The following is a 25163-nucleotide window of genomic DNA, read 5'->3' on the forward strand; positions in this document are numbered from 1 at the left end:
TACGTCAGTAGAACTAAACTGACATATATTACAGCATAATCTCATGCAAAGTAAAAGTATGGAGGGAGCCCTTGTCGAATACCAGATTAGTATGTCCCTTAATCTCCCAATCCAAACAACAATATGAAAGGTGGATGGCAGTTGCTGTGTGACCTGGTTTAAGCCCTTTTGTGTAATCTGAGATCCAATGATATGAGAAAGGAAGAGAGGGATAAGGAAAAAGAGGAATAAAGGCCATGAGGTCCTCTACGTTGGACAGAGTGTGAGAAAAAAAATACAGATTAAGATGAAGAGATTATGACGTCAGGCGACGTCACTACAACGTGTAATGTCATTTACAGAAAAGTAAAAGATTTACACACAAACACACGCCAAAGTTGTAATTCTTTAACAAAAGAATGTGTGAATATGTGTGAGAGAGCTGCATTTGGTCATGCCCTGTATTTACACGGCAATCCTTTCTCATTCTTCCTCTCTTTTTCTGTATATTTGTATCTGTGTAATGTCTTTAAGAGGACATTGGTCCCCAAGGACAGCAGTAGGTCCACACAGTGTCCTAAAAAAATATGGACATGTGTGTTTAACAGCCACATACTTAAATTCACTAGAGGAACATCATCCTACACCCACACACACACACACACACACACACACACACACACACACACACACACCAACAACAAATAACTCTTCACAGTAATAGATGAACAATAGAGTAGCCCATGTGTGTTCTCTACTACTTTCTAAATACATTTACTGAAGTGCTGTACATGAATACAGTTTTGAGCTACTTGTACTTTATACAAATATATATATATTTTTTTGCTCCTTTATACTTTTTCACTAAATTTCACATGCAAATATCAAACATTTGTTATAGATCCTAAAATGCTGGTTACATATTAATGCAGAGGTAAAAATGTACTGTGTATGAAACATATGGCACTCTGAATAGGGACGTTTTGCATAATGAGTACTTTTATTTTTTTATTTTATGTATAACCTTAATAATAATAATTATTATTATTTTTTGTTGTCATCCTACTAAACTACGTATTGTTTAGTTCCTTAAGAGGAAAATAGAGAACAAAATGGAACTTAATACTTCATCTTTGCACATGCATCACTGTTGGAGGAAGGCAATGGCTCACAGTGCAACCAGAAGTTATGACGGGGCAGTTTGCAAACTAAGCAGCAGCTGTGACGTGAATTGGTTTCATTGAGGCCACAGGAGCTGTCCAGTGCTGAAAATCAATCCAAAGCCTGCAGGAATAATCGACAGCTGGGAGAGGAGAGGGGATGGGAGGGAGGGGGGGGGGGGGGGGGGGGGGGGGGGGGTTGGTGTAGGGAGAAGAGTTGTGTATTACCCTAACCTTGAAAAATGATTTTGGCCTTTAAAATCTTTTCCTCTAGCGGTTTACGCTCCCCAAATATTTTACAGTCCACTTACTCAGCCACATGAACGGTTTATCAAAGTATTGATTGTTGTTGAGTAGTTAGATTAAGTTAGGAACAGACAAACTAACACAGGACTTACCAATGTGGAACTTTCCTAATATGACGTTTTTTAAATTTGAAGACTTTTAATTAATAAGTGGAGTCAGGAAATTAAATAAGTTAAAATTGTTGATCATAACGAAATACAAAAAAAAGCATTTTTGGGGCTTTACATTTTTTTCAAATCTTCCCAGAAAAGCCAACATATATTACCAATAATAAAAATAATTACATAAAGCTATAAACTCTTACCTTGGTGTTACTGTAGACTGAATCACTCGAAGACTAACATCGGTTTCATCCTCATAAAAAAGATGCTTCAGTTGTTCCTCTCTTCTTTGCTTCCTCGTTTTTTCCTTCAATAAACAAACTGTGTTTTCATAAATGCGCTCCCAGATTTCTGTTGCACAAACTTGTACATGTCTCCAGTCGGAGCTCCATAGTAGCTGAACAGAGCTGCTCCCGCCTGGTGGTTGTGCATCTGCTCCGATCCCTGCCAGTGTGTGTGTGTGTGTGTGTGTGTGTGTGTGTGTGGGAGAGAGAGACAGTGAGAAAGAGAGGGAGAGAGAGAGAGAGCTCTGATTATGTTCCTATTTATATATATATATATATATATGCTATTGTTTTCCCCAGTGTGATGTGGATTCTATGATTTAGACTTTAGCCCACTCAGACTTGCACTGACATCCAACAAAAACACACCCGTGAAGACTTTTGTAATCCTACAAGATTTCTGTAGAGACTCAGTGGGAGTGTTTCTGAGGCATGTTTCTATGTTTGTATTGACTCTATGGGGGTTATTTTGGTCTCATATTGGATTATTAAATAGACTTAGTGCATAACTGTGGCAGCTACAGTAAGTTTATAGTGATCTTGAATGCATTTTTATCTCTTTTTGCTTAAAATAGGAAGATTATACAGTACTTACTGGTTTTCACATTTTTTAATAAATGAACGCAAGATGCAAAAGAAAACACAGAGAGACACAAAAACTCTAGAATAAAAAAGTATCAAAAGCTGCATATAAATTCCAGAAAACACTGGATCCTACATTTCCCATAACGCACCCCATGTTCTATTACACAACTGTCTCCAAAAATCTCCATACCAGAGCAGAGATAACCCTGATCACACCACAGGTTTATTTTTCTTTAGACTTTAGAAACCTCTAGAGCTACATAAGACATGATATAACGGTGTGGTGCTCTCCTTGATCAGCAAACTGAACTTCAAGAGTAAAATTGGAGGAGTTCCCGTTAAACACCAATGACTTTTGGACTTGGAACAAATTGATAGCCTTGCTGAGCCCGATTACACAAAAACGTAATTGGTCGCGTGAGTGCAAGTGTCCGTCCGTGAGTTAGGCTGAGTGAGTGAGTGTGCACCTCTGTGTCTGTCCATGGATAATCTTGCATTCTGCTACAGCAAACTGCATAATATTTTGGGTGGCCAGTTATGGCTGCATGCTCAAGAACCTCTTGTGGTTGCAGTTACTCAAAATACTTTTTATTGCCTGCTTACTCCTCACTCACCACTCTTAAAACCACTCTTAACCGTTGGATGGTGACAGTTTGCGGTGTGTTTGGCTAACAGCTAACAGAACTACCAGTACACACACACTGCTGGCTAACTCACGGCCGCTGCTCTGCTGATCACCTTTATTATTTTGGACGGTGTGTTTGTCTAACCGTAACAGCTAAAGGAACTACCAGTATACATACTGCTGAGTACATCGCCGATACTCGGCCACTGCTAGGCGGGCAGACAGCTTGGTGAGATTAATTTTGTTTTTGGCAAGATCCTATGACGTGTCTAATACAACAGCTTTGAGCCAATTCCCTGAATACATCACCGTTTGTTTGTTTTACGACGCCTTACAGTCCATTGGTGTCTAGACGGGGGGTTAGCCAACTGTGGGTTGTATTCATTATATATATAATTACAATATTCTCACAAAAAGTGTATATGTTTGTCTTTAAAATCTAAAGTTACCAATCAAAACTGACTTGACAATCTTTTAATTTAAGTAATGGATTTAGCAATTTAGTTTTTTTTTTTTGGAAGACCCAAATTACTTGCACTGTCAACCATGATGAGTGAACCGCCAGTCTCCTCCTGAAGATAAACCGAGAGGCGGAAAAATATAATTCCAGTCCACCGCTTCGTCCTCCTCGTCCTCTGTCCCGCATATTGGCCTCGAGCAGCAGCACCCAAAAAAAAACATAATTATTTCACTCTTTTCAACTCAGCTCTCATCACATGCTTTTACTTGTTACTACTACACAAATAGCTGTAATGACAAGTAAAAATGACAAACAACATTGCAACAGTGATGCTTTCACAGAGAGGTTGAATGAGCGGCGACCTTGAGTCTCTGACCCTCTCTCAGCTCGTTGTCGTCCGTCTCGGCACATTTACATGCAGTTGCATGCCAAAGGAGGAGATTAAGTCCTTAATGTGTTATGTCCCGTTAAACACAGGTTACATAACAGTGATTTGTGTTTATGTCCTTTCGCAATTACTGGAACCTTCATTTGTCAAGAAACTCTGAAAATGAGGAATTAAAAACATCCGTTGTTGACCTACAAGTAGCAGAGACGCTGGAGCTGCAGTTATAAATTGATTAATCAATTAGACTATTAGTCTTTTTGATAAGAAAATTAATCAGCTACTCTTTTCTAATCAAGCAAAAATGACTTGAACAAATATTTGTTGCTTCCAGCTTCTCAAATGTGCTGATTTGCTGCTCAGAAAACAAGCAGTTTAAGAAAGTCACTTTGTGTTCTGGCTCTGGGGAGTGGAGATGGGCCTTTTGCAGACTAACTTTTATAGACTAAAGCAATTAATGTATAATAAAAAATAATCATTAGCTGCACCACTTAAACAATCAGAAGGGTGATTTTGGGATGCCTGAGATGACATATGGATATGTTCAGCCACCAATCTTAATAGCTCTCGTGAAAAAAGAGGGATTTTCTTTTGGCAGACTGGTTGATGATTTGTTTGTGTGTGTGTGTGTGTGTGTGTGTGTGTGTGTGTGTGTGTGTGTGTGTGTGCGTGCGTGTGTGTGTGTGTGTGTGTGTGCCAAATAATCTCTCCTGCTTTCGTTTGTGATAACTATTCATCCCAGAAATAGAAACAGAAAGATATGTGGCTGCTGCTGCTGTGGCCAAAACCATTTTGTACTGGACAGATTGAACGCCATCAGTCTCTGTAAATACATTTAAAAAGCAATAATAAAGTAAAAAAACAACAACAAATGTTGATCGAGCATGGCAGTGCGAGTGAGTCCGACTTCATGGTTTCTTATTTCAGCACTCTTTGAGGTGTTATTTCCAATTAGACACAGCTCTTTAGTTTCCATGGAAACCCTATTTTTCTCTTCTTCCTCTAGCATATAAATACTCCCCCTCTCTCCCTCTCTCCCTCTCTCTCTCTCTCTCTCTCCCTCTCTCTCTCTCTCTCCACATGGCTTATTTATAGACCTACTTTCTTTTTAGCTTCACGAGACAACAGGTGGGTCTTGCGTTAGGTAGGAGGGGAGGCGGGGGTACAGTAAAATGGGGCCGAAGAGTGTGGGCACGGGTCAGAGGTCAGAGGGGATTAACTGAGTCGGAACACAGTGGGAATGAGTGGGCTGACAATAACTCGCCGTCGAAGGAACACAATGTCCTCCATTTTAACGAGTCTGGGTGAAAGAGCTGTTACTGTTGCGCTGGTGAAGGCAGCAGTTTGATGATTCACGCAGACACAAAGTTTTACAATCAAACACGAGGTGGCACTTACACTTGAGAAGTGCATGTGGGTCGCACTCATTATTATACGATAAAATAACGGTGCAGAAGCATTAAGAGCATTAATTTCAGCAGGTTCCCCGCAAAACCCTCTCTAATGAGAGAGTGTTAAGTCGTGCATCGGACTGAGGTGAGGAGTGAGACCGTCTGTCCTGCCAACACGGCCACCTGTGTGTAGAAATAGCTCTGATCTATAGACACAAATGCATTTTAGTGACATATTTTACTATCACATATTGTCACAAGTGTAAAAGCATTACACACAGACACAAACCGGCCGTCCCTGCGGCCCTACTTGATGACTCCCCCTCGAACGCCACGAGAGACCACTTACTCAGAAGCAGGCGGACACCTCATTTCTCATTGTGAGGGCTGATCCAGGTCAACGTGTTTTTAGAAAAGCAGGCCGAGAAAGGGGAGGGCTGGAGGAGGGCGAGAGGAAGAAGGAAGGGGGCAATCGTTCCCAGCGGATGAATACATTTACTCTCAATAAGAACTGTACACAGAACACCAACATTTTTTTGGGAGGTTTTGTGTAAATACGTGTTGCGAGCATTAATTTGATTTCTCTCAAGGCATAAAACAAAACATGTAAAAAATGACAACTATACTTTATTTAACTCATATGAAGTAGCACTTTATTTACCCTCGCTATTTAACTTTCATAAGTAGTATATGAACAAGTCATAAATGGTTTATAAAACACTGTAAGACAGTACAATGTAGTTGTAAGCAGATTTAAGGAACGTATTGTTCATTAATGTATTCGTACTATAACTATAACTCCTCTTGGGAAGCATCCAACAGACATGAGTGACAATAAAATACAATCATACAAAATATGTCTTGATGTTCCAACATTTCATTTCATTTAAATATGAAACATGAATGTAGTATATTTCCAATGAATTCATTTATAAATACTTCTTGTTCACTCTCCGTGACGAATGAGCAAACCCCATCCGCTGATGAAGATGCAGCTGAAAGCTCCGGGATGTATGTTTTTTTTTGAAAATGACAAGAACAAAAAGAAAGAAGAAACTCAACATCTCTTCATGGCTTTTGAACACATCCACTGTTTTAAACAATTACATTTAATAACACACTTTAAGTATGAGTTAGTGTGTGTAATTACTGTATGTATAACAAAATATAACATGTTATGCCACAAAGGTAATTAATTCCGTAAGTGCAAATACACACTTGCTACATACATGGTGTTTGTTAGGCTTAAACAACAAAACCACTTTAGCTGTGTACTGATCACAAACTATAGTTCCCTGGGAAGTGGACTTCAGAGCGTTCAGCCAAGTCAAGGACAATTTCAAACAGCAGGGAGTAAAAATATTAAGTTCAAAGAGAACTGAAAACTGCGGAAGAACAGCAGGCAGGTCCTGAGTCGATTAACTGGGAGAAGTAAACACAGATTATGACCGAATCTTAAAGGGTAAATATTTAAGAACATTTTTCACAAGCCACATGTTCCGAACATCCTGACACTAAAATGGCACTTTTCAAACAAATCAGAAGAAAAATTCACTTTTTTCTGTCTCAGCAACCGAAAACACAACGACCACACCCACTTAGGAGACAAGAAGTGTGTCCCGTTTCAAACTGGAGCGTTAAATGCAAAATCGTTGTCACAGAGCATTTTTGGAAATGTTTCAGAGCGTGGCGACTAACGAGTCACATGACTAGTGTCTCACCTGACAAAATGGGACACGAGTCTTGTGGACAAAAGTCCTGTCTGGTGGCTGTTAAAGATTGATAATGATTTGATAGAGTCTCTGGTAAACTTGTAATCGAATCACGCCGTTGGGGTACAGAGAATGTACTGGCTGTTAAAGTTGTTGAGTTCAGAAGGTTGTTCTGAGCAGGAATACTAGGTTACGATCAATACTTGCCTTGGGTGGATCAAGGTTAGGAGTGCTGGATCAATTGTTGCCCTTTATTCTGAGGTGATTGCTGATGGGGATTTGATTAATCATCTATGATTACTTGGTCTAATTATGAGAAACTCTGTTACAGAGTTTGTTTCTCTGGTTTTTATTCCTATCAAGTGGGCCTATTTTCATGTTATTTATAGACAGAGGGAAGCAGAGGGACACAATTGATTACATGTGACGTAAAACCCACAACGCTAAAAGCTGAGCACAGGGCATGTGACCGAACAGTCACAGTCTCTCTCTTAGAGGGGAACAAAATCAATTTTATTGAAGAAAAAACTTAGGCTTTCAGATCAGATTGTAAAAAAAATGTATCACGGTTGTAAGAATTTGACCATATAGTCAAAACTAGTAAACTTACAACAGCCAAACTCCCCAACATTGTCTGAATTCTTTAAGTGTTTATCCACAATAATAGTCATTCCCTAAGACTGGGTAGCAGGAGATTTCATCAGGGTTGCCAAATACATTTGCAGAATTTCTCCCGTAGTCTTTTATTTAACGTTATTGTCTGCAGTACACTTTTGAGCCACACGAGTAAGCCTGAATGTTCGTATTGTTTTGATAATTGAAGCCTACTTATAACAGTGAATCTAATATAAAAGGCTACATTCTGTTTGCATTTCCCCTCATCAGTAAAACAAAGAATGAGATAGTTAACTCCGCCCAAATGAATTTATTTGGTCTCATTGTAAAGTATTTGACATGTGTATGTATTTTCAATAACATGTGCATAAAAGAAAGTTAAAATGTATCAAACATATATCTCTTTATTTCGATTTATACATGAGGCATGTTGCGAATTGGGTCGCGATGGTTTGTCATTTAAAAACAAAATGGCTCACAGAAAGGAGTCCTGGAAACACTTCACTGTCGGGACCCTTCAAAATAAAGGCGTTGCATTTTATAGATGCAAAGAATTACAGTCATGCGACACTAAACTAGTTAGTGATGATGCAAAATGAAGATGATTGGTATGTGTCTCACTACTGAGTGTCTATACTATATAGGTAGTAGTGGAAAAGTAAACGAGGGGGTGATTTCACACGCAGATTCACATGTTCACACTACGAGCCACAATAGTAACAAAACAACCTAGCGCTGCAAATTGCGGTTGAAATGTTGCTCAAGTACTCGTTGACGCAGTTATGTCGTTAACTAGCCCTGGAAACTGGTTAATGTTATGGTTTTTTTTTTAGATGGAACACAACAGGTTGACACAAAAGCGTATGATTGGTTGAGGTTCCACCACATTGGAGCGACCCCCGTCACCCAGTGACACGTGTTGACCTTCAGTTTGTAGCTTCATGTCAGCGGCCTCCATTGAAAATGACATGAAGAATGTTGCTGTGTCGCTGGAAGTGTGAAGTCAGCTTTAGTTTTAAAGGTTCTCCTGATGACGTCAATGTACGAGGACCTCATGCGTCGTATATAAAACCGATCTTGACCAATTTTATTTTCACAAAAGCGAAAACAGGAAAAAGTGGAGCTCTCTCATCATTGCAATGATATCAAGATGTCCTAATAATGAACATGAAGAAGCTTTATTACGATCATTAAAGTGTTTACCTTCCTGTTTGTTTGAAGTTGTGTCAGCTGAACTTTTCCGACTGCATTTTGGATACCGGCTCTACTCTCTCATTATGGCTGCCAGACAAGCTGAATGCAGCTGGTGACCATGTGACATGCAGCAAAAAACATAAATGTGTCCCCTTAATTGCCATTTTACTTGCCAAAACATTTATTTATACCCCGCATCTTGGAGGTTTATCTGATAACGTTACGTGATAGAATGTAGGCTTACAAAACTGTAATTAATCATCACAAGCTCAGGACATGTTATAAGTTTACACACACAAACACACACACACACACACACTCTGTTGAGACAAAAGGCCCCCTCTTGCGGCTCATTCAAACACTTAAAACCAATTAAAATAATCTATTTTAGATGTCTTATGCATCAAGAATAGATGCCTTGCTTCATTTATATTGGTCTCCCAGAAATGGTAAACAGGAACAAACTTAAACAAAAGTGAGACAATTTGTGAAACACCTCTTTTTGCTTACTTGCCAACTAATAAATGTGAAGATGTCACTCTCTGCAAAAAAGAAATAAGAAAACTCCTAAATTATCTAAGTATTAATTTAAGATATACCGCTGCTGCCTGTTTTTATTATTCTGTGTTGTAACGACATTTAAATGATGATTTCATTACACTTTTTAATTCTCATTCCCTGACGTTGTAACCCTTTCTGTCCTGCTCTTTTGTCTCTCCTCTTTGTGTTGTGTTCAGAGTTAACCATCTGTGCAGCAGAGCACCACCACCGTCCATCAGACATCTGTCGGGACGAGTCGTGCTATGTTTCACCTTCTAGAGACGATGTTTGATAGGACACAGTCACCATATTGGGCCAATGTCAGAACCAATGAATGGTAGTTTTCTGAAAAGCCTCCATGATCACACCACAACATTTCCATCCTGCTGTGAGGAAACTGAGCTTTCAATGAAGGAGCTTCTCTTGGAAATAAAACAAAAAAATGTTCTCTGTGAAAACGAAGACTTTGGATCACATTTATAAGGTAGAGTGTCATTATTAGATACACCTACGTCTATGTGCATCTAGATAACTTATGCTGGAAGATTCCCTCTATGTAATGGTTACACACTGTCACTATTTTCTGCTCAGAGGTGTAAAGGGATCCCATCAATAGTGGTGTGTGTTTCATCCAGCAGGATATTGGAGTTCTCACAAACTCTTCTTAAGAGATACTACATTGTCTGCGACACAGAAGCCTGACTCATCGAGTTCTATTTATAGTAAAAACATCACAAATCTGCTTATATGCAATTCAAATATAGATATCCAAAGAATCAGCCTTTAATCTCTTAAAGCCTGTCTAATCACAACTAATTAGAGTTTTGATGAGAGTTGTTATTGATATTATGTTAATGATACAGAGCCCCCTGGGAAATAACCACACCGGATCTATTGAAAATAAAGGCTGTGTTAGTGCTAAGGTGCCCGAGAATACCCAGCCAAACGCCTCAGATGACAGATTCAGCAGGATGGACGTGGCGCCCCCTGGTGAGGACGACTACTGCCGTCAGTTCCAGCCCAATACCTTTGACCCCTCCCGCTGCGGCTCCTGCCTGCGGCCGGATCATATGCACCTCAGCGACAACACTACTACTGCTGCTGCTGCGCCACAGGACGGCTCCCGAGAGTGGGTAGGTAGCCTATATATAGTTCAGTAGGTTTGTGAAATAATAATGTGCTCATCAAACTTCAAAAAATGACACGTGAGAATGTTTAAAAATAATAATTTAGAAATTTAAAAAAGTAAATTAAAAAAGTGAAGGATAAAAGCCTTTACACACTGGGGGAGTGACACATATACAAAGTAGAAATGGGAAATACTAGGGCTTTTATTGTGAAAGGTAAGAACGGAAAGATGGGAGTTGGTCTGTGCTGCCTTTGTCATGGTCGAAAAGAGTAAAGGTAATACATGTGTAGTCTCGAGTCAGACTACGGAGCCTCTGTGTTGTAGTTTCATATTCCTTATAAATAAAGGCGCTGCATTATATTTGCATTATGTGTGAAAGTACTCATGACAAAAACAGTTGAACAAATTAATTGACGTGCAAATTAATGTGAATTTGCTTCCGGTGGCAAATTCGTATCTTTGCATCACGTGGAGTTCAGCTTTGGTAAAAATCTGACCGGTGAAGTCAAAGGCTCAACCAATAGCAAAGAAAGTTTTGCTACTTTTGCTGAAGTAAATGATTTTAATACTTCTTCCACTGTTGGCTACGTAAAATCATGCTAAACGGCTGAGGCTAAAGCAAACAGGTCCTAGAAAAAAATGTTAGCATTCTCCAACCGATCATTGATTAACGTTAAATTCTGGCCCTGATGCTCACAATCGGCACCAGCCAAGTGTATGGCCCCGAGTGATCATTGTTAAAACATATGTATTAATACACGTACATCAAGATTACACAATACATATCGAGGTCAAAATCTATTGACATTAGGTCAAGTGCTTTTTAATGACATGCCACCATTCAATACGGCCGGTGTGTTAAAACTGTCCCACAAGTTGCACACTGAGAGGGATGAGGTCAACTCATAACACAATCACCAAGTTACACTACCGTGGAGGTGGGAGAAGGATAATACACCAAGGTGGCATTTGATTCTCTATCATTAATTAATGATAGCTCATTACAATCCTCGGGGAATGAGTCGTAAGCGGATATGCCCGTATGACACATTCAAACATGTCCCCTCACACAACACTGGCCCACTTCAGTGAAACCATGCAGAGGAATAAAGTCAAGAAAGTTCTTTTTTTTCCATCAAAGTTATTACTGAAATGTACACAGTATTTCAATCTGTAAACAAAAAGGCGACACTGTTACACTCTTTAAAACTATCGACAGATCAAGAACTAAAACGAGCAAAACTTTTGTGGTCCGCCTGTTAATGAGAGGTCGAGCTGAAGGAGGGATCAAGATGAAGATGAGAAAGACGCTGAGTGGGCGGTTCTGGTAATGCAAAAGCACCAGAGCAATGAAATAATCATGAGCGTGACCAGAGACTAGCTTGAGTTACGTCCTGTGCAGTCTAAAAGTATTGGCTTAGCTGGAACGAAGGGAGAGAAGAAAGGAGGGAAGGAAGGAAGGAGGGAAGCTGCCGAAAAGCCTCAACAGCAGATTTAGCTGAAACGACAGCCAGCAGTCACAGTAAGTGAAATATGTCTTAGTGTTTGGACTTGGGCTGTTAGTTGGCTATATGTTAGTGTCCACAGGGTAAGTTTAAGTCGGCTTGTTGTTGTTGCTCTAATATATGGGATGAAAGACACCAGACTGTGGTTTTGTCAGGATCATAATGTAATGTAAGGGATTGTGTTGGTGAATAATATTAAACATTATCAAATGCAATAGCATCCTCTTTTGAATGCAGGTGATAAAAAATCTCAATGAACATCTAATTTACAGGCAACCAAATGTAATAGTGCCGGTAAAACTGCCTCTTTTTTTAAATTTAAATACTTTGAGGTCAAAGGCCAGTTTGACTTTCCCTGAATTATCCAAATGCTTTAAAAGTGTTTTTCTCTGCTCCACCAACTAGGACACAGATGAGGACCCCCGTGCCTTGTCTGAGGTGACCACAAGTGCCAGTAGCGATGATGTCAGCGGAGGTTGGACCTACGAGTGGAGTCTGGTCCACAGTCTGAGTCCTGAGTTGGAACTTAATATCTGTGACACTGACATACAAGCCAGGTGACTGTATCCTGTATCCTGATTTTAGAAACCACTTCTTTTTTCCAAGAACAGTCTGCCTGAGCAGTGAGCATATATAAATACTGGGAAAGAGCACACTCTCACTCAGAAAGTCTTTGTCTTCAACAATAGCAGGCAACTGTATTCAGAAAGAAAATATGCTACCTGCCCACCACCAGTCAGCAACTTACTGGGGAACATATTGGTGCATTTCGCAGCTAAAGAGACAGATATTTCCCTCTGGAGCTGGTGGAGACCAAAAACAGAGCAAAAAAAGGAAAGAGACTATTGAACGGCCAGAGCTAAAAATGAATGCTGTCCCGAGTGGCCCAAAAATCAGTTAATGCTGCTTTAAGTTACTTGCTGATGCAATTTTGCTGTTCTCATCCAAATCACGCTTATATCATGTTGCGGTAGATTTAACATCACGAAGCATTAGGCAAATTCACATTTTGCCGGTCCTTAATCCAGTAGCAGGAAGAAGCAGATGTTTGAATCTCTCTTCAATAACCAGAAATCATGTAATGTGTCGTCCGCACACACTACGCTCATTTCTGCCAATTAAGCTGGTTTGTGATGCTAATCATGTTCGTAACTCTAGCTTATTTTTGATGGACTGCACCCTCATTCACATTCACGTGACAGTCTGTGCTTCATTTAGGCAAACAGGGCTAATATAATGCATCTCAATTGTACATTTTTTGTTGCAGTCGTATGTTTCATTAAGGATAATCAGGTCCGGTGTGTTTGTACAGAATAGATGACCTTGTCAGCTGCTATACAATTTAGAATATATATACTTTCATCATCGCATCCTGTTGTAAATTGACATTTACTTTTGTGAAGATTTATTTTGTAGATTAAGTTAATGACATTCATTGTGATGACAGACATGACAGAAGGAGTTTAAGGTACCCTTATTTTTGTGTTTGGATGGGAACTACATAACACTTTGCACATCTGCAATTTGACATTTATGATGTCGGAGTGATGTGCTGTGGGTGAGAAGAGAGTTGCACTAAAAAAGCTGTTCCTGTGATTTTACATTAATTTACAACTAGATAATTTCTTGTCGTAGTTACGTAGTTATCAGCGTTATATTATCCACACCTTTTAGCATTTGTAGCCCCTTCTCCTAGATCACCAAGCCAAGAGTCTGTCCAGTAAACATGTTCAACTGACAACTCCATGTTTGCACAAGCTTCCTCTTATATATATCTGTGATGACATTCAACTGCCCTCTTCCAGCTCTCCAAATCAGTGGGACTGTCCAGAGAGGAGCAGATCCCTCAGCTCAGAGGGGCACCATGTGGCCCAAAGAGATATGACCCGGCTGGACCCGTCCAAAGCTGAATGCTCCTGGATGGACGAAAGGAGGGGCAGAGACAGGTCCCACCGGACATCAGGTAAGGCCACAAATATACGCTGACTAGACATTCTTGACCATGACTTTTGCCCATGCTCTCTTACAGGCTGCAGTGCATATTAAGGAAATGACCTCAGGCTTGTGTGATTTTCAGAGTCCAGAGGAGACAGGGAACAAGAGAGTGGCTACTTCTCTCCAGACCGAAGAGGTGATGGTGAGCGGCAGATGGAGGAGGTCACCAAGCGGTCGTATCGTTACTACGAGAGGGGGCATCCTCTTCCCAGCAACTATGTTGTTGAGCCAAAAGCCTGTGTCCCCTACAGGAACGTCAACCTCGGCACGCCCTCCCAGAGGAGGAACCTAGAGACGTACATGCAGGAAATTTGGAGGAGCGAATCCCCAGAGAGGTACACGTACCACTCCAACTTTAGACGGGGAGCTGATTCACAGAATAATTCACCAACACGTCACAGCTCTGTGAGCCCAGATCGCTATACGTTCACAGAGTCTCCTGTGGGAACCCAACGAAAGAGCTCCTCCTCCAGGAGTCAGGCCCGGTCTCATGGCTCCTCTCCGCTTCCATCACATGGCCTTTCTCGGCACACTTCCAGCAGGTCCAGTCCATCTCGCAGGAGGGGGTCCGTCGCCTCTCGGACCGCCTCGCCCTCTAGAGCCACCCCCTCTCACAGGCACGCAGACTCTTTCCATTTACAGAACGGTGAGTATGATGCTCAAAGGAGGTGCAGCCGGGACTTGAGAAGTCCGTCACAAGCTTCAAACAAACACAGTTTGGACTCTGAGAAGCTGTACAGGAATCTGGAGTCTATCTCCCGCCGAGGCTCCTCAGCCATCCAGCAACACTCATATGAGGGATCCCAAGCATCTCCTCGAATCAGAACGGCCATCAACAGCTCGGCCAACACTCGTACTGGCAACAGCCGCGAAGTATCACCATCCAGGAACGGCTACAGTACACACAGCCACAGCCCACAGCCACAGCCCCAGTCCAGAGACAGCAGACCGAGTCCAACTCAAGGCTCCTGGCAGGGGTCATCACACTCTTTACTCAGCCTCCCACCCTCTCGAGGTTCCTCAACAAGACGAGGTGCGGACTCTCAGATGCTTGGTGGTTCACTTTCACATGTTGCAATCACAGAAACCGACAAAGGCCATGAGGGGAACAATCAGGTCAGGGGTGACAGAAGCAGGAGCAACATGAGGCGAGGCATGGAGGCCTTGCTGATCTCTGAACCCAAGAAGGCTGCAGTAGAAACAGAAGAGGTACGAATGTCAGGTAGTACTTGGTTGCTAGCCAAGCTAGCGGTGTGGCTCTACGGATGAATCTCTGTCTGCCTGTCACTCAGTCAACCACTTTGGTACAGAGTGAAATATCCAAACAACTATTAGATGGATTGTTATAAAATGTTGTACAGATATTCATGATCCCCAGAGGATGACACAGTGAAATGTTTCCACATCTATTGGATGGAGGTCAATGTTTCTATTTGTTCAAGACTAATCACCTGCAAAATGACATTCCCATCAGCATCAGCTAACTAGCAAATATTAGCATGCTAACGTGCTAAAATAAGATGTTAAACTTAGTATGTTAGCACCACTGTTCCATAAATACATCCTCACGGAGTCACTAGCATGTCTGTTGACTCTTAATCTTGTTAAATTTTGTGCCAGAGAAAACAATCATTACGCATATCAGGTAAAATGTTGCTCAATCTTTATGAATCTGAGGTGGGGATGACCATGGACGACTACATTGTCCTGGCTGGTATTCCAACCATACAGCTGGAGTCTGAGGAAGAGTCTCGAGGGATGAGGAGGAGGAACCAGAGTCCCAGCCCATGCAGGGACAACAGGCTTAGAGCCTACAGGTTGGTGGTACCATGTGGTACTGTATGGTATCATTGTATAGCATTTATTCAGGGATAGCCATAGTAGAAGTGTTGTAACCTTGCATCTATTCTGCATTCCTGGTGTATGTGTTCTTTCAGGCTGTTCTTTTGGCAGCTGGAAGATTCGTAAAAGTGGTTAAGCAAGTAGAAAAATACTTTAATGATATCTTTTGATCTGACCATGAGCAATTGCCTTGGTTTGACCAAAGAAAAGACGAGAGCTCTAAAGGCCTTTGCAGAGGAATGTGAAAGTTCAGTGAGTAAAAAAGGATGTCAATTGTGCCTTTGGTGTGTTTATGTGTTCGTCAAATATTTCTCTGGTTTGACTCTGAAGGTACCAAGATGAAATAGACAACCACAGTTCAAGACTTGAGGCGGACGAGAGGGGGCGAGTCAGAGAGAGAGGCAGAGATAGGCGAGAGAAATGTCGGGACTCTGAGAACGGACGGTCATCTCGAAGACAGTCAGCTGCATCTATTCATTCACAGGTACGATTCACAATACAATCCATGTTGAAAGTAGAAACTCAGTAGAGTGCAGATATCCGCCAGGTGTGTCTGCAACAACCACTGCTGCATTGTGTGATTGAATGAATGCAACCCACAATTGGCTAACCACTCGTCGAGACCCCAATGGGCCGTAAGTTGCATAAAACACATTTGAAAAACAAGCAGCGGCGTATTCAGACATTTGGATCGAAGTTGCTTTGTAATACACTTCATACAATCAAAAACAAACTCACTATGCTGTCTCCCCACTAAGCAAGCAGCTGAGTTGCGGCAGAGTAGTTTTGTTAGCAATTAGCCAAACACACCGATCAAAACAATAAAAGGGAGCCACAGAGCAGTGGCCGAGAGGTACGCAGCAGGGCGTGCTGGTAGTTCCGTTAGGTGTTATTAATAAAAGGTATTTTGAGAAAGCGTGAGTCCCCACAATATTGAGAGGTCTTTGAGCATGCAGCCATAATTGGCCACCCAATATATTCAGAGGACAGACAGTGAGAAGCACAGTCACTCACTCACTCACCAACTCACCCACGGACGCATGCATGTGACTGAACACATGATACTCTACTATGGATACTCCTGGCGGAGATAAGACCAACACTGCGTGTCTGTTTATCCTATGAAAGAGTTCAGATAATCAAAGTGGAAGACACAGATCTTCAAAGGTGAAGGAGCGAGCTCCTCCTGAACGCCCGCAGACACAGGTGAGCGCGGTCCCATGACTTTTCTGCATCTGCATAAATCACATAAGCGTTTGGAGGAAAATGGGTCATTCATACATTTACTTCTAAAGTAGATCCCTGATGTTTAGTTCAGCTGCTTTACCTCAGGCGCTCCTCTCAGGCAGGGAAAATGCCATTAGTTAGCACTCTATGTTTTAGGGCAGCATGTTCATATGATTTATCATTTTTACATGAATAGATTCAGGATGTATCCTGCAGTTTGCACTAAAACTGCTGAGTCAACAACAGAGGGATGGATGACCACAAAATGAAACATTCAAAAAGTTATTTCAATGCTTTGATTCACATGCAACTAATCAAATGTGTTTGTAGTAGTTCTGAAACCCTGACATGACATTTATATGAATACATGATCTCACATTTGTGACTTCCCCATTTCATCTCACATCACGCATTTTCGTCTCTCACAATGTCTCTTTCTGTCTCTGCTCCTCACAATATGTACTGTGCAATGGAATGCATCCGTGGTAAGTCTATTACTTTATGCTAACATGCTTTAATAGCACCTGCTTGCTCTTAAGTCTGTCTAATAATGTCCCATCAGTTCCTCTTTTTCTTCCTATTTCTCACTGTTCAACAATGATGATCACTGTTTGTAAACGTTCACCTCTTCCTTTTTCTTACATTCCCTTTCTGCAGTACGTTTCCCATTTGTTGTGCTCTAAAGTTCTGCCTGCCTCTCTATGTGTGCTTCAGACAGATGTGGTTATCTCACAGAGACACATTCGTCTGCTCTGACGGTTTCCGTTTCCTCTAGTTTCACAATCAAGCACGAGACAGAAACCATTACAGAATGCTTTCAAAGAGCTTGATCGTGATGCTTTAATTACAGGTGTTGTTGCTTGAAGGGGTGGATGTCCATACTGGATGAACATGGCAAGGTAAATTGATGTTTTTGGAATTATTTCAATATACATTTTTATAAAAAGTTAGTAATTTTCGTTTCTAATTCCTGTTTTAACCACAATTGTCTACACTCCATAGACAGTACAAAACTCCAAGAACGAGACTTGACCTGAAAATGATCTACAAAGACGTTCATAGACTACAATAAAGAATTGAATGTTGTCCATGTTAACTGTGTTTTGTTCAGGGGAGGAAACACTGGTTTGTTCTGGGTGATACAACGCTGAGGTACTACAGAGGCGCGGATGCTGAGGAGGTAGGAGCTAATGTTTGACATAAAAGTAATTTCTGATTTGTTAGTACATTTTTGTCAACCAAAGGCAACTCATTTCAATCTACATACAGTGATGTATAAAGAGGTTGTCACCGTAGCATGAGCAACATCAGTTTCTCCAAAAAACGATCCTATGGTGCCTGATACATTTGTCTTTGGTGTTTTTATGTATTTGTGCTGCAGTCAGATGATCTGGACGGAGAAATCAACCTGACGTCTTGTGAGAATGTGTCAGACTGCGATGTGGAAAAGAACTATGGACTCCAGATACAAGTATGTGTTTATTGTACTTGTGTTCAATTATGTCGTACAGTACAGCATCAGGAAGATGGACAGTCAGACACCCTCCCCCCCCATCGATGACACGTCCAGCTGCTTCCTGTTTAACAGCAAGTGTGTGTGTGTGTGTGTGTGTGTGTGTGTGTGTGTGTGTGTGTGTGTGTGTGTGTGTGTGTGTGTGTGTGTGTGTGTGTGTGTCTTTTGATCTCCTCCAGACAAAGAGAGCAGTGTTCACTCTCTCCGTTATGACCTCCAGAATACGTCGGAACTGGGTGAAGTTACTAAAGCAGGCGATCCAGAACAAAGCGCAGTGAGTCCCACTTTATTCTGGGAGACAGTGGTGGAGGAAATATTCAGAAGCTTTACTCAAGCAGCAACACCGCCTGCAGAGAAATTGTTACTTAAGTAAAAGCAAATTGGTGTTATTAGCGAAATAGACCTAAAGTATAGAAATAAAAAGTACTCAATCCAGATAAATGTTAAATTATTGTACATCAAATTATTATTGCTGATGCCTTTAAGAATACTATCGTGTAGTTTATTGCATCATTGCATCATATACATTTTCATCCACTGTACAATATCCGTCTGTATTGTAGCCCACTAGAAGTATAACGTTTCATGAATAGTAAATACATAAGTAAAGTACAAGTGTCTGAAATTTGCACTTAAGGACAGTACTTAGAAAAGTACTCAGATACAATCAACTCCTGCAGAGAGGCCACTGTGCACTACAATCAGGAATAAGATGTTGAAAATAACGTTTCAAAGAAGCAACGCCCATAAAATGACTGAACATCTGTGGCACGGCCAACAGTACAGTACAGTACTGCATTTAATTGAGTTACATTTAATTTAATTGTCCCTTATGAGGGGCAATTTTAAGCTGGTTTGCAGCCACAGAAATATATAAACATGACAATCCCACACAAAGATAGATACCAAATATAGTCATATAAAGATAAAATAAATTCTAAATAAACATTACAAAGAGTAAAGACACAAGAGTTAAAGGCGGTGACCAATCCATAGCTGACAAACATTGTCCAATACTGCAAGAAAACATTATGTCAAAAATGCAAATGTTTTACTAGATACACAGTAAACTTTAACTCAACTTTAAGTTATTATTCCGGACCTTTTGATCACAAGTGAAATACTTCTACGAGAGTAAAACTTCTACTTCGGCTGAAAATGCTTACAAAATTATAATATATATCATAATTTATTACTAATTAATCATAATTAGTAATGTACAAATTACAGAACAAGACATCCTTCATTGTATTATTCCAGGCGTTCCAGTGACCTGGAAATTCCTGAACACTGTGAGGAAATGCAGACAATGTGATTGGGTGGTCCGCCTGTGTCGAACCCTCTCTATCATCTCTCTTCTGATGTGTAACACTACCCCCCTGTCTTTCCCTCACTGCGACCTCAGCCAATCGGACACCGGCAGCGAGAAAGAGAACCCCCTCTCCCGGAGACCGTCGTCATGCCAACCCCCTGCTCGGTTCACCTGCAAGGAATCCGGCTATGAACCTACCACTTCCACCTCCAGCGCCACAGCTGCAAACCCCCATCAGGCCGACCACCATCACCACCACCACCACCACGACCAAACTGTAGACCGGGATCTGGACTTGTCTCCGTCCGGTCAGAGAGAAGAGGGGGAGGGCTGGGACCGCGAGCAAGCCAAGCGATTGGAGGAGAGGAACAAGTGGTTTGAGGAAGGGGTCTCCTTTAGTGAGATGGGAAGCAGGTGGGACTCCATGGAGCTGAAGAGGGGGAGTGTACCTGTGCCCATCACTGAGACCATGGACTCAGACGTCAGCAGGAAGTGGGTAGAATTTGAGACGTTGTCATTTAGGGAAATGAGCGCGCAGTCTCTCATTGGCGCCCAGACGTATCAATCGAGCCCTGAAGAGGCCGAACAGCCTGCCACCGGATCCCAAACTGATGCATCCAACCCATCCATGAATGGAGCTCAAACTATTCAAACAAATAAAGCGGAAGCTCTTCAAAAGGAGGTAAGAAAGAACTTAAAGGCACTCCATTAAAAAGGTGTTTTTTAAAGTAATGAGCGGGAACACTAGTAAGACATTCCTTTAAAGTGTTTTCAATGCAAGACAATTATGTTAATATCCATATCAGTATTTTCCCTCCTCTCCATCTCCCAGGCCCTCTCTCTTCGAAACCAAGTGAAGAGCATCAAGAGGGAGCGCGCAGCCATGGGGGTAGAGGTGGACAGCCCGTGTGGCCCCGGGGCCCCCTGTAGGGCCCGGCTAGAAGCCATGGAAGTGGCCCATCGCAAAGCTCTGCAGGAGCTGCAGGAGAAGCACGCGAGGGAGATCGGGGAGCTGCAGGAGCAGAGAGACAGGATGCTGCAGGAGGAGAGCCGGGCTGCCGCTGAAGGTAAGACAGGAAGCGCGACTGTATCTCCGGTTAAATAAATCTTGCAACCAAATTAACAAACGAACTGATTGCTCATCACAGCCGTGGAGTTACTGAGAGCAGCTCACAGAGAGGAGCTGGAGAGGGAGGTGGAGAAGGCCAGGAGGCTGGCCGGAGGAGCTGCACACGCGGACGCTTCACACAGAGGCCACATGTAGGTTTATAACCCAGCTCTCTATCTCACTGGCTCTCGCTGCAGGCTTCAGATGTTCTGCACTTGACTGTGACCCTCCCCTACCCCCCCCCCGCTCTTGCATGACAGTGCGTTATTATAATTCACTCCACATCTCGTGTGTTTGTGCGTGTCAGGCCACAGGCGGAGGTCTCGCACGGTGAATTAGATGCGCTGTCCGAGCGCTACTCCCAGAAGTGCCTGGAGCTGCGCCGCACCGAGCAGAGCGGCCGGGGCCGAGAGGCTGAGCTCGACCTCAAGGAGAGAGAGCTGGAGCAGCTCAGAAGAGAGAACCAGGTTTACATACGTTTGAGTCCGTTTTGACACAGTGTCACACTGCCTTAGAGATTGTGCTTTGGGTATTCTCGTGGGGTTAAACTAATAAGGAAGCTGCAACATTCACGAGCATATATAGTTCACATTACTTCTCCATGACATCATTTGAGCCCAACATCTCTCTTTCAGGAGCTGAAGGCCAAACTGGCGGAAGAGATCAGCCGCATGCGCTATTTCATCACAGGTCAGAGGTCGGACACGGCATCTCTTGGCAACGCTGAGTGCACTGCGTCTGAATTAGAGGTACCAATTTAACGCTGGAGACTAAATTAGATCCTGCGTCATCTAATCTCATGTGAAAGCAGGAGATGCTTATTAAAAATCTTAACCTACTGCATCCCAACCCAGTTTCATTCGTCGCACCTGAAGGACTCATTTAGGCCTGAAGGACAAACGTGGACGTGACCGTCGGCAGAAAGCAGCATTTGACCAATGAGCTGTGGGATTTTCAGCCCACTTCGATAAAAACAAATTGATTTTGTGTTGTGTACCCATGTAATGGGTCCCTGTAGACACAGTGTCACCCATTTCTTTTCTTTTTTTTTTTGGTGGCCTCGTTTGTGTTGAGCATCTGAGCTCGGTCACATTATAGTACAGCTTATACTGCCATCTACTGCCTGGATACCAATCCAGCATGGCTCATGGCAGGACTTACGTAAAAATACTTCATGACAAGTAAAAGTCCTGCATTCTGAGTATTATTGGCAACAAGTACGAGAAAGTAGAAGTTTTTTGTAATGCAGACAAATGGAACCTGTAATTTTTATTTATTGTACTATTGGATTATTGTTACCAATGCGTTAATGTGCAAGTAGCATTTTAATGCATCATGTTTTATAAGATAATCAATGTTTTTATGTAAAATCTTAAACAGTAGCTGTCAAATGCATGTGGTCACGTAAAAAACAAGCGTTCAATCTCAAATGCACTGGAGTATAAAGACACATGAAAGGGCAGCACCTCAAAGTTGTACTTGTAGTGCTGTGCATGTTGTACAGTGTTTTAACTGGTAATATTAAGATGTCACATTGTGTCTTTCAGACATTACTAAGAGTGAAAGACAACGAGGTGCAGTATCTTAAAAAGGAAATCAGCTGTCTACAGAACGAAGTGCAGTCTCTTACAAAGGTACGTTTCATGATCAGACTCCTACGTTTACAACTTTAACGTCAACTGATGCGTCTACCACACTTGTTCCTCCACTCTTCTGCAGGAGAAAGCAGCGGCGTACGAGCGCTATAAGGAGGCGTACGTGGAGCTGAGTGACGCGAGGGGTCGCAGCCAGCTGGAGACGGGCTCCCTCAACGAACACTTGAGACTGGCCAACGCTGCTCTGCAGGAGGGAGCGAGGCCGACCTGACCAATGAGGACCAACGAGAGAAAAAAATACTTACCTTGAGGAACAATGACGCCGAGCCAACATAAAAATATTCACCAAATACAAACAGCAAAATCATGACATTACAATAACAATGTGTGCCGTTGTGACAGAAGAGTCAGAATGAGAAGGATTCCACTGTGCAAAGACCAAATAATAACAAGTGTTCATCCACGTGTAATCGACTCCCTTTATTGAGTTGTCAGACAAACATGCAAACAAGAGTGAAGGCATAACTAGTCGTTTTGATAGCCTCACATGATATGAGAGTGATACAGAGTGAATTTAGCAAAAACAAGATAAACAGCAGAGGGGAGAGGGAGATGGGTGGAGGTGCAGGGATGTATTTGGATGTCAAAGTGCCCCATCTTCCCCAACTTCCTTGTGCCGGCTGGTGTGCTCTCACTCAATATTGCAAAGCACCCTGTGGATGTGAATTTAAAAATAAATTAACCGTCATCACCTTTCTACACCCTTTACACATGGATAAGATTGTGCATACAAAAATAAATAAGGTGCGGCTAAAGTGCACTTTGACTTTACCATTTGCTTTCTGGAGTGGGCTCAGTCGTCGTCGTCGTCGTCCTCGGGGACAAAGATGTCATGCTCCTCCAAGAGAGCGGCAAAGTTCTTGCTGATCAGAGTTCCCACGTACAGGAAAGGCACCACCACTGCGGTCATGCGGATGAGACCAAATGCTGTCTGGAAAACATCAGGGGGGGGGGCAGTCAAGAGACATTTAAAGAGGTTTATATAAGGCGGGACGCTTGTGCTATTCAGATTACCGACAATATTAATCCCCACCTCAGTTTGCTCTGGAATATTTTGGTCCACATTTGTGATTATGGAGAATTATTTCTCCCAAAACCAAATACAAAAATCTGATCTTCAGAGTCACTATAGCAGAGAAATGCCGTACAGATTGTAATGCCCCTTGGGGCAGATTTGTGATATGTGGGCTATGTAAATAAATTTGACTTGACACCGAGTGTAACAAAGCCATAATATGTCGACAGCAGCCTACGCAAAACTGCATTGACATACATTTTCAAGTTCAAAACCGAATTTCAAAGTATTTTTTATCGGAAAAGCTTTGATTTAAGCACAATATCAACTGACCGTGGGTCCTGTTTTACCTCATTTCTAACTCGAGGCCCTGTTTTGAAGAGGTCCCGTGTTAAAATCCTTCATTATCTCAGTGCATGTTGCTACATCATTGCCCTTAATCAAATTATCCACAGCACATCTTGCACCAGCTAGTATTCTAGCAGAGAAAGATAGAACAACTTGCAGAGGATGGGTGGAATGTGGGGTTAATGGGGGCCCATCAACTCATTTTTGTCCTGGGGCCCCAGAGACAGTTTAAACAGCCATGAGTTGAGCAATTCTTTGATTGTTTTAGACAACATATTTCTTTCAATCTGGCTCTTCGTTATGTTCCATTTATATTGAATTATCTGAAAAAGGGTATATAAGAGGACCAGTTACAGCTAACGTTTGGGATGTAATTGCGTATAGAGGCAGTTTTAATCACATTGGACATCATTATAGTTCCCAAACAAGACGTGTTAGTTTAATACAACGTTTTATATTATATACATATAACGTATTAGTATTAGTATTTAAATTGCTAACGTAAAATGTCCACTTGAATCAATACTGACTTGAATTGACGAAATAAGTCGTAATTACTTCCTGAAATACATCCTACCTTCGTGTAAACATGCGTTAATTGGCTGACTTGACAAACCCAGCGCGTCTCCTGCATTTCTATTCGCTACAGCACCTGTCAATTTACAATTAAGTCCCGCCTACGCTGTCAGTCATATTTCTTGTCGGTTTTTCACTCGGTAACCAAGGCAGAATAAAACTCACTTTATCCGGTTTGGGTAAGATTGCCCCCGACGACGTTGATACTGCGGTCCTGCTTTGAGTGAACCTGGATATGTTAGATGTTTTCAAGCCGGTGTTACGGCTCGTTACCCCCGCATTTCTGGTGAAAAGTCGCAGCGGGAGCCGCAGTATACCCGTCGCCATTTTTTTCCAGTAATGTGATAGAGGGTGGGTGACGCCTCTGTGCGAGGCACTGGGATGTCTTTAATGGGCGCGGCTTGACTATTGGCCAACAGTAATAAAGAGTTTCTATGCATCAATTGCCTTTATCAGTTGTATACTGCAAATTACCATCTGTCTCTGTGTTGTGGATACCTCATTCAAATTCATTTAGCAAAAAAAAATCCGTGCATCAGTATCCATTGTCTTACTGATTAAACCAAAATACATGGGTGTAAGCAAAGTGACAAAAATAAAT

General features: G+C 42.0%; 2 protein-coding genes across 2 annotated transcripts; one reads left to right on the top strand and one right to left on the bottom strand.

Moving 5' to 3' along the window:
* The first annotated feature begins 17819 nt into the window (after window positions 1-17819).
* On the top strand, window positions 17820-22920 carry LOC306696640 (TRIO and F-actin-binding protein-like). Its single transcript, XM_079160300.1, has 11 exons — window positions 17820-17934; window positions 18147-18215; window positions 18417-18506; window positions 18728-18822; window positions 19954-20542; window positions 20693-20927; window positions 21009-21120; window positions 21276-21435; window positions 21604-21717; window positions 22516-22602; window positions 22688-22920. The coding sequence occupies exons 1-11, from the start codon at window positions 17908-17910 to the stop codon at window positions 22832-22834; spliced, it is 1725 nt and encodes a 574-aa protein (XP_079016426.1). The 5' UTR covers window positions 17820-17907; the 3' UTR covers window positions 22835-22920.
* Window positions 22921-23024: 104 nt separating this feature from the next.
* Window positions 23025-24899, bottom strand: smdt1b (single-pass membrane protein with aspartate-rich tail 1b). Its single transcript, XM_079160301.1, has 3 exons — window positions 24728-24899; window positions 23396-23554; window positions 23025-23276 (listed from the first exon to the last, which is right to left on the bottom strand). The coding sequence occupies exons 1-2, from the start codon at window positions 24887-24889 to the stop codon at window positions 23417-23419; spliced, it is 300 nt and encodes a 99-aa protein (XP_079016427.1). The 5' UTR covers window positions 24890-24899; the 3' UTR covers window positions 23025-23276; window positions 23396-23416.
* Between the last annotated feature and the right edge of the window lie 264 nt (window positions 24900-25163).

This window comes from Pholis gunnellus (assembly GCF_910591455.1).
Source record: "Pholis gunnellus genome assembly, chromosome: 5".
Lineage (NCBI taxonomy): Eukaryota > Metazoa > Chordata > Actinopteri > Perciformes > Pholidae > Pholis > Pholis gunnellus.